Here is an 11,272-nt window from a genome sequence, read left to right on the forward strand (position 1 = left end):
ATTATTTAATTATAAAAAATTAAGAAATATTTCAATTAAAGATTGAATACCTATAAAAAGTTTTGCCTATTAAAACTTCTAAGGCAAAGTACTATATTTGAATTTCAACTTCAGAAATTTTATAAGGAAGTTGGAACTTGTCAATTGACTAATAATTGAGTTATTTTTCTTCCACCCATATGCCTTTCAGCGTGGGGGTGGTTCCATGCGTTCCTATCCCTGGCAAGGTTCCTCATAATAATTGAATTCTAATTGAAAAAAAAAATTATGCAAATCTTTAATTTTTATACCAGCCCCCCTTTTTTTTTTATTATATTATTATTAGTCTTACTATAACTCCCTAAGCACTACTAAAAACGAGTGTGCGTTATTTTGTACTGATTCTAAATTTATAATTAATTATCAATTATTTATAGGTCAGATGTGTGACAACTTTTTAACTGTAAAAAAGAGGAAAGATGTATTGGTTTAGGAGAGAAAATATGAAGAAAAAAAGAAAAGAACAAAAACTGGTATCCCTCATGTGTAAAGGACATTTTTAACTTGCCGATCTATAGGCAAGTTATTGTAATCACCGTGAAAATTTTTTAAATTTTGATATCGTGCTATTTATTCCTATGAAAGTGTTCGTAATATATTTAGTTGAAATCAGAAATGCGAACAGTGCCATGTGTCAACCAGTATATGGTTCAGCTCTCTTCTGGTTCTGTCACCTAGGCTTACCCACGTTTCTTTATGAATATCTTTGTGAGGATTTGAAGATGCTCAAAAGGAAAACTCACCGGACATATGATGCATATTCCGAAAGAAGAAGAAATGCCAAAAGAATAATGCGAGATAAGAAAAGAGCACATGAGGCAAGAAAACTCAATGAGATGCGAGAAAGCCAAAAGTTCTTTAAGGGTGCTAAATGGCTAAAACGGCTTTACTCAACAGACTAAAATCAATGTGGAAACCTCATCACCGAGGCTGAATAAATCAAAGGTAGGTGGGCTCCATTACTTTAAGGAAATTCTAAACCCTGAGACAAGCAATATGTACTTCCATCAGGTTTATCAATCTAACAATGATGAGGAGATACTACTGGACAGAGATGAAATTATGAACATGATTTGGTCCCTGAAAAATAATACGTCTCCAGGGCCAGACGAAATCTCTGCAGAATTAATAAAATACACAGAAGAAGACACTTAGGAGGAAATTTTCAAGGTGATATGGGATATATGGGTGGAAGAAATAATTCCAGCTGACTGGGGAGAAGCTATTATAGTCCCTATATATTAGAAAGGGAATAAACACAAATGTGAAAATTACAGAGGCATAGCGATCCTGCCAGCTGTTTACAAGATCTTGTCGGTAGCAATTTGAAGGAGGATGATGGAGAGGAGCAAACAGCAGTTGGCCGAGTACCAGAGCGGTTTCCACCCAGAACGTTCAACAACAGACCACCTATTCTCGATTAGACAAATACTCGAGAAAACGTATGAGTACATTATCGACTTACACCACCTCTTTATTGACTTCCAACCGGCTTATGATAGTGTGAACAGGGGAAAATTACTAAAGGCATTGCAGTACTAGGAACACCTAGCAAGTTAATAAGATTAACAAAGATGACCCTGGAAAGTACTAGTTGTAAGGTGAAAACTCGAGTGGGCATCTCAAATAGCTTTAGGGTTAACAGTGGCTTAAGACAAGGAGACCCATTATCACCAGTACTGTTCAACCTCGCCCTAGAAGTTCCCATTAGGAAAATAAGGACAAATCTGGGTGGCAGCATTTACAGTAGGCTCACACAACATATTGCTTATGCGGATGATGTAGTCATCACTGGAAGAACCAAAACAGCACTGGCGGATGATGTAGTCATCACTGGAAGAACCGAAACAGCACTGGCCGGTGCTGTAGAAGAATTCAAGAGAGCAGCACAAGATTTAGGACTTAATGTAAATAGTGAAAAGACCAAATATATGAAAACCTCTAGACAGACCGGGGAGAGAAGATATATTGTGGATGTTGAGGAAAACACGTTTCAAGTATCTGGGAGGAGTTGTGACGGAGAATAATATTATAATTTAGAAGTCGAAATTAAGGTATGGTAGGAGGAAACAGATGTTTCTATGACCTGTAAAGAGCTCTCAGATACAAAAGTCTTTCAAGGAAAGCAAAGCTTTTGTTGTACAAAACAATAATTAGGCCAGTGGTAATCTATGGCAGTGAGACATGGACTCTAACCAAGAAAAATAGAAGAGCTCTACTGGTTCGGGAGAGAAGAGTCCTGAGAAAGATCTTTGGAGCCGGTGAAGAATCAGAAGCAATGCTGAACTAATAGAATTGTATGGAGAGCCTGATATCCTCTGTGCTATTAAAAAGAGCAGGCTGTGATGGTTGGGACATATGGAAAGGATGGAGTCCTGTAGGCTGCCTGAAAGGATGCTAAATGGTGCACCAGAAGGAAAAGGGAAAAGGGGCAGACCCAGGAGGCGTCGGTGGCTGGATGATTTGAGAAAGGTGGGAATCGCAAATTGGAGGAGTCTTGTTGAAGACCGCGAGGCATAGGGAAGAACAGTGGCTGAGGCCCAGCTCCTGCAATGACTTTAGTGTCCAACAGTGAGTGAGTGAGTGAAATTAGAAATACATAATATCTATTGTATAAATCATTTGCTTCTATAAAATTAATTTAATTAATATCAGAAGTATGTATAATACAAATTTTGTTAATGTAAACTTTTTTTTTTTTTTATCATGTTTTTAATAAATCCATACAAAGAGTTTTTTTGCTTTTTATTTATAAATATAAATGAACAATCTTATTATCTCTTAAACAAATTAAATCATCCCTTAGCATTAAATGGGGATGTAAAGACATCAATTTTTTTTTTTTTAAATTTTGTAAAACTTAAAGCTCTCAAATTTCTAATAAAATATGCAAAAAAAAAAACAAAAAACAAATATATAAAAATAATTATGCTGTTAAAGAAAGTTTCCCTATGAATCTACCAAAAACAGTTTATCTTTTGAAGGTTTGTGAACTGTGCAATATTCAGTATTGGAGAGCGTTTGATGTGACTACTCATACTGCACGCTATGCTCACCAGACAGCGAGGCGCTGCAGCGCATGTGCCTGTCCACTGAGAGATACCATCGTGCACTTCGGCGAGCGTGGGAGCCTCGCATGGCCCATCAACTGGTCCGGTGCTTGCCATGCTGCTAAGCAGGCTGATATGATTCTCTGCATTGGGTCCAGTCTTAAAGTACATTACTCTCTTTATTTTAAAAAATATTAAATTTTCTAGTTTTACTCAAACAATAAATTGAATTGTTTCTAGGTATTAAAGCGATATCCATGGCTGTGGGGGATGGACAAACCTGTTAGTAAGAGGCCTAAACTTTACATCGTTAACCTGCAATGGACACCGAAGGATTTCCAAGCAACTCTTAAAATTAATGGTACAGTTATTATAATATAATTATTCATATCTTATCTCCGTTCAAGAAGGTTCTGTATCTAGAGAGCGATTTTGAGTATTTGATCTATAAAAACAATACTTTAAATAGCGAACATTTTAAGGTTTATTTTAATTTATGATTGAAGAGGACATCAGCTTAGCATGATGTGAGAGATGAAAATCCCACTTTCTCGTATATTTTCTTATATTTCTGCTTAGCTTTAACAGTGGTGCACTGGACAGAAAAAAAATTGTCAAGTGTACAACTGGTAAGTGTATACTATTTTGTGTACATTAAAAATAATAAATAAATATATATAATCTTTTCAACTTCTTGATACTGGTATTTATTATTTAAATTAATTAATTGGCCCGGAACGTTAAACTGTTAAAGAATTAATAAAGTATTAAGACTTAATCTCGGTATTAAGTCTCGACACTTTATTAATTCTTTAACAGTCCAACGTTTCGGCCAATTTGACCATCCTCAAGGACAATCTAACAATTAACAGCTTTTATTATGCATTCATTTTTAACAATTTTAACAACATTATTATTAATAGTTTAACATACTAAAATATAAATTTACACCTCACACTTTAATGATGACTAAAGCACTAAAAATGTCCAAACTATTAAATTATAATTATGAGAGATAGTTGACCGTAGATGATGAATGAGGAGAAGATGGTTGGGGGTGCGGTCAATGAAAAACACAAATAAGTACGATTAACTTATTTTAAAATTATTTACGATTAACTTATTAAAATTATTAAATTATAAGGCCAGACTGGGCTACTGAGACGCTATCATGGCCACTAATTAGCCGAAACTGCTATAAAAAAGCTAAGATGGTCGGTCAGTTGCTAGGTGACACCTCAGCAACAATTATCAGCCCCTAGCAACTGTCTCTATTACTCATTATAACATACAAATATAATTACATTTTTTCTTTTCAAATAACTAAATCCAATTAATTTAATATAAATAAAAATAAACGTTATTAATTAAACACTAAGACTAACAAACATTATTTACAAGGTTATATATTATAGCGTTAACAACTATTTTGTGTACATTAAAAATACTAAATAAATACATATAATCTTTTCAACTTCTTGATACTGGTATTTATTATTTAAATAAATTAACAGTCCAACGTTTCGGCCAATTTGACCATCCTCAAGGACAATCTAACAATTAACAGATTTTACTATGCATTCATTTTAACAACATTATTTTTAATAGTTAAACATACCTGAAATATAAATTTACACCTCACATTCAAATATTTAAAAACTTTTTGCAGCCCATTCTGGCCAGGTCATTAATTCAGTCAAATTACCCAATGAAACAATAAATTAATTGGGAATCATATTAATTATTAATAAGCTTGCCTAAACTTATGTCTAATTACCTATTTTGTCACAATTTCATTAATTTGTTAAACTTTTAATTATAGATCAACTTAACACTATCAATTTTTAACCTTCAAACAGAGATGCACTCTGTTGAGTTTTATTTCTTTTATTTTTATTATATAAAATTTAGACCAAAATACAATTTGAATTAAATCAATTATACAGCAATTAATGACCTGGGTAGAGTAGCCTGAAAGCAGTTTTTTAAAATATTCGGATGTAAATTTATATTTAAGGTATATTAAATTATTAATAATGATGTTAAAATTTAATATTAACCCTTGAATGACACACTTCTATAAGTCAACTTAATCAGACACTCTGGGGTGTGATACACCCCAACATATGAATTGGTATAAAATATAAGTGATACAACCTGCAATGCTTATAATGCATTTTAAAATAACTAAGTGGTCTAGGTAACAAAAATAAATCATTTCAAAATGGGTTATGTACATATGTATTTCCAAAAATCACATATTGTAAAATGTTACGAGCCAACTAGCTAAAAAATGCATAAAAATTAATTTTTGTTCCTAAATAAAAAAAAAAATTTGTATGGCTTTTAAATGCAGATAAATACAAAGTAAATGAATCATAAAACGAGGTGGAAAAGTCATTTTTTAAATTAAAAATGAGTAAAATACATAGTGGGGGCCCCGAAGGGACCTCTATCACACACTACACTGCAGACATATGCTGCCCTGTGTTCATTGCAAATAGCTCTCTTACATTGCAGACATGTCAATTTCGTCTTCCTGTCCTTTCCCCTTTCACAAAAAGAACACCTTACTTGTTTCTCCAAGATCATATATTTATTTATTTGCGCATCTATTCCTAAAATGTCATCAATACCTAGGCGCAGTGACCGACGAAGTGCCTCTGCCTGTAGCCTCTTTAGGCAGGGTTCCAGAATTGAATATCCCAGACCAAAAAGGAAGTCTTTGCGTTTCATTTTATTTTCCTACTTTACCAGAGTAAACAATATCATACTGTTCACCCAGACATGATCCAACATTCCAAAAAAAAAACGGAGAGCCACCTCCTGTTTTTCTGGCCGTTGAGTACCCCTTGCACATTTGGTCAAAAGTATCAGTTCATCCTTTATTTAAATTATAATCATGTATGAATTGTGGTTTACCAGATTCTTCAATGACTGCATCATCTTGCATTGTTGGTTGGGTGTCATTTTGTCATTAGCCTTCCTCTCTTGTCTATTTAGTTTATCATCAAATCTCAAGCAGTATGAGAGGAAGCTGAACCAATTCATGGGTATGGTGTGTCGAAATAAAGGATGGTCCCTTTTTGTAGAGAAAAGCTCCTCTAATGAGAGTTTACCGGATTTATTATTTATTTACACTAAGGACACTCTGGGGTGTGAGATACCCCAAGACCAGTTCAAATCACAATAAATAGCTAAACAAGACTGACGCATAGCAGCAGATAATCAGAATCAATTATGTTATGAATGACAGTTATTTACATGGCGGGGTTTAGCAAAAGAGCTACACATGTAGGAATTATTCAAAATTTAAAAAGTGCTGGGGTACACATGACATCCCAGTGTGTTGTTCTAGGGTTAAATAATAGCTGTTAATTCTTAGATCGTCCTTGAGAATGACCAAATCGGCCGAAACGTTGGACTGTTAAAGAATTATTAGAGTGTTGAGGCTTAACCTGGGTACCAATTAATTTATTTAAATAATAAATAAATATATATACTTCAGGCCTCCAATGCATTATATCTCAAATTCAAATTGAACTATTTGAATTTGGTTTGTGCCAGCTAATATATTTTAACATCCTTTTGATGCTATACAAATTTGAAATTAATCGATTTAGTACCCTTGGAGCTATGAGAGATTTTCATAATTTTTGTGCAACTAAACTGACATTATATAGCAGGGTTTAGAGAAAACCTGTACATGATTAAAGGAAACAGAGTTTATTTTCGGTTTTAGCACTACGAAAAAAACAAAAAAACAAATAAAGATCAGCCAAAATTATCTAATCAAATTTTGTAAAAAAAAAATATTAGACCTGTGTAAATAATTTTAAAATAACCTTATTTAGTTATTATATAGTTACTAAGAAGGATAAATGAATTAATCATTGGTGAAACAAGTTATCTCCAAAAAGATAAAGTTTAGATTAGAGTTTTTAATCTTGATAAAACTGTCTTAAAACAATACTGTAGCTAGTGTTCATAATTTTTATATTTCAATACATAATTGTATTGTACGGTTCTATTAATTCTGGTGTTTTATGTGGAATTAATAAAGATTGACCTAAACAGTAGACCTGGATTGTGGACCCAACTTTGAAAAAAAAAAAAATAGAGATGCAATTTTATTGTTTAAATAAAGTAATTTGTATCCAAGTTTATTATTTCTTTAAAAGTCTAATGTTTTGACCAATTAAGCCATCCTGAAGGACAATTTTAAATAGTTGATTATCTTAACTCTATTATCACCTTCTTACCAAACAATTTTTTTTTTTATTTACTACTAAAAGTACTAACATTGCAATCAAAAATTCTATGTCAGATTACATGATCTCCATGAAATGTCAGTAACTGAACACAGCACACATACCTACTGTACAAGATCACATTTAAACATCATACAAGACATTCCATGACAAATTCTACCAACACACCAATAAACTAGAATAAGTTTGATTAGAAGGTGATTGTAATGTTAAGTTCATCTGTAATTAAAAGTTTATAAATCTAATGGAAAACTGGGGACGACGGTAGCAGCATGGTAACGTGCCTGTCTACGGACCCAAAGCTTGTGAGTTTGAGCCCGGCCCTACCCAGAATTTTTTCAAACATAAAATTATACAAAGCTCACTCACAGCCTCTCCCCAGACATTTGTGAGGTCCGTTAGCCAATGGGTGGCACTCACAAAAAACAGGTGTGGGAGTGACGAATCCACCCTATGAAAAACCCATGTCGAGAAATACACGATGTTTTTCCTTAATACATCGTATGAGGCCCTGGACCTCCATGTCGCGCCAATAAAAATAATAATAAATAGGGAATTGACAAAATAGGGTAATTTGACTGAAATTAATGAGAAGGTCATCAACCATCTCAGGCAGAATAGCCTACAATAGTTTTTAAATTATTGAATGTGAGATGTAAATTTATATTTAAGATTGTCCTTGAGAATGGCCGAATTGACCAAAACAATGGACTTTAAAGAAATAATAAAGAGTGTTTTAAGACTTAACTTGGATACAAATGATTTTATTTAAACAATAAAATCCATCCTCAAGAAAGTGAAAAGATTATATATAAACATGTAATGTTTTCAAAGAACTATTTTAGATAAGAAAAGTATCTTTCTTTTTTTTAATCATTTTTTTATTGACAGCTGTTAATTTTTACAGGTAAATGTGACGATGTAATGAAACTCGTGATGGGCTATTTGAATATAAAAATCCCCGAGTATCAAAGGACAATGGATCCGATATTTCACCATTGTACAATGCTTCACCCTCTAGAGGAACACACAATTTCATCTTCCCTAATGCTCGTCCCACCCGACATCAAGCGTTTCAAAAAGGAGGCAATCGATATCGATGAAATATCTCAACATAAGTTAGACGAAATCGTTTACGGTATCAAGAAAGAAGAAATTATTTGGAGACCTTTTGGAAGGGAAATCATTCTGAACAGCGGCAAGGTTATCAAAGAGGAAGATCACATGCCCGAAGAACCCTGTCATTCCAATATCTCAGTACAGGCCGATATATTCGACCAAGTCTATCAGGAAATAGCAAAGAAAGTTTTACAGCAAACTAACACAGCGTATTACCAGTCTATATACGAACCTCTCGACTTGTCTAAACCAGAATGTCGATTTTGCCATGATACATATGGTTCATCCTGTATGTTTTACCTCAAGCGTACTGCAAAGGTCCCAGAAAAAGGTCGGCCATGTTACTGTTGTGATTCGGAAGACGACACTTCTGACAATGGCGGATCAGATCAAGCAGACCGTAAAACCCCTTCAAATCCTGGCTGGTTCGGTAAAGGATACAGGAAGAAAATTAAGAAGAAAAGGTAGTGTAACGTAGAGTAACGATGCGTACTGTGAAATTGCGATTGCACTATCAGTATTTGAAAAATAATTGATCCCTGCTGATCGCTCCTACTCTCCGACTGTCCTCAATTTTACTAGTCCTTATTTACATATTCTTTCTATAATTTAAATTATTAATTATTATAATAAAAATCCTACATTGATTTAGTGTGGGAGGTTGTTTCAAATTATTTTATAAAAAAAAGTTTATTTCCTAGTGTGTGAAGGCCAAGCAATAGATATGATATTGTAACCTGATTATTTATTTTCTTAATTAGTTATTGGCTATGCCATTTCAAATTTGTTATTGATCCTATCGTTAGAGAGGTTTTAGTCGAGTATGAATTGAAACGAGAAAGGTTTATGCCGTCTTTTCAAATTATAGTTGGTGGGTCTGATTGATTTGGGTATTTTTCTTCACCGTAATGGTGATAGTGTCGTGGTTTGTTTATGACTTTTTTTTTTTAAGGAAAATCATTGTTATTTATTTACCTTTACAGTAGTCCTATTAAGAACATTTATTTCAATGATTTTGATAAATAAAGTATTTAATGTTTTTATAGACAAATTTATTAATTTATATTATACTGTTTCACGTTCAAGATGGCTAAAAGTTCCTTATAAAGTTTTCTTCCTTAATATTACAAGTCACATCCCTTTAATTAAAAAAAAATAAATAAATAACAAAATTGTAACATTTTAATTATATTTATAAAAATATGAAGATGGTCGAGGGTGCAGTCAAAGACAAAAATATTTAACAACTATTTGCAGATGTTTTCCCCCTCTTTGTAGAGCATCATCAGGGCTAAAATACTAAAATGCTGCCTTCATACTTTTTTCGTACTTGATTTGTTCTTTACTTACTTTTTATTATTTATTCTTTCTTGACCTTTATTTATTCCCAACTTACTTCCTTAATTTTCTGTATTTTATTGTTTTAAATGTTTTGTTTTTCTCTCTCTTTTCTCCTTTTTTCTTATTACGTGTTATTACATCTCCGGTTCATATAGTTAATGTTTTTTTTTTGTGTATGTTTACTTAAAATTGTCTAGATTATACTATAACTATTTTTATTTGTATTTTTTTACATAACGTTCTTTTCACTTATATTAACATAATTTTTAACCCTACCTTAGGTTACTTTTTGTATCTTTTTAGCCCTGATGAAACTCTCCTAAGTGGGGCGAAACTTTGGCAAATAGATTAGCTATTTTTGTTCTTTTTGACCACACCCCCAATTCTTCCACATTTTGAAAAATTCGGTCAATCATTTATACATATAATTTATTTTGAGGAGAGTTGATTTATTTGAATTTGTTAAAATAAATTCGATTACTCTATATCATTTTCGGGGGGAAAAAAATAATTTGACCTAATTAAACTTTTACTTTATTTAAATTTATTCTGACGAATCCTTTATAAAATATTAGATGTATTTATTCATTATGTACTTTACTCTAGTTATTACTTACTTACTCTTTACCCTTATTGATTTTGAGAATTTGTTCGATCATAATGAAAATTAAAATTTGATTTCTCAATTAACAGAATGTTGTTACAGTATTTATTTATAATTTTATTTTCTCTAAGACAAGTTTAATAATAACAACCTTAACTTTACATAAAAGAGGAAAATTCCATTTGAGACACAATATAAACGTTATAATACAATTAAAAGATTACAATCTCAAAGCTTCGAGTCTCAAATTCAGGCGTAAAACAACTCACAAGTCGATCTTATTCTAATTTAGATATCTTGAAAACAGAAAATTACAAATATCACATTAATGAAGGCAAAATACAGCTCACGAACAGTCCAAGAATACATACCAACCAGTGACAGCTCATGAACAGTCCAAGAAGACATACTAACCAGTGACAGCTCATCATTCCAACACATCCAAGCTCATACTATGTATATATATGTTTAGTGATGATATTTCTGTTTTATATTTAATAATAATATGATATCGATTTAAATGAATCCAAATAAATTAATTTATTATATTAGTCTTCATTATATCCATATTTTACTATAAAAAAAATTTAAATGTATTATTCTTTAGTAATTTCAAAAATCAATCAAATAAATAAAAATTCATATCTTTAGATTTTTTCATATTTAAAAATATTAACGGAAGATCAATGATTGGCCGTATGTTGAAATAAAAGGAAGATGGTCCCGGGTAAGTTAAAGAAAAAAAAACTAAAATAGTCATAAAACTATTTAATTTGAGTCAACTTTTCGTCCCACGTTGCAGGACTTCATCGGGGCTAAAAAAAATACAAACACTCAAATGAGATATA

General features: G+C 32.2%; 1 protein-coding gene across 1 annotated transcript in view; it reads left to right on the top strand.

Moving 5' to 3' along the window:
- Positions 1-11,272, top strand: part of Sirt7 (sirtuin 7) — an 18,590-nt gene extending 7,318 nt beyond the window's left edge. The window contains exons 5-7 of the mRNA XM_014419341.2: positions 3,024-3,254; positions 3,330-3,450; positions 8,268-11,272. Coding sequence (XP_014274827.1) covers positions 3,024-3,254; positions 3,330-3,450; positions 8,268-8,947 — 1,032 coding nt within the window. The 3' untranslated portion in view covers positions 8,948-11,272. The remainder of the gene's footprint in view (positions 1-3,023; positions 3,255-3,329; positions 3,451-8,267) is intronic.

The sequence above is a fragment of the Halyomorpha halys genome, unplaced genomic scaffold (assembly GCF_000696795.3).
Source record: "Halyomorpha halys isolate HHAL.00 unplaced genomic scaffold, Hhal_1.1 Scaffold234.1, whole genome shotgun sequence".
NCBI lineage: Eukaryota > Metazoa > Arthropoda > Insecta > Hemiptera > Pentatomidae > Halyomorpha > Halyomorpha halys.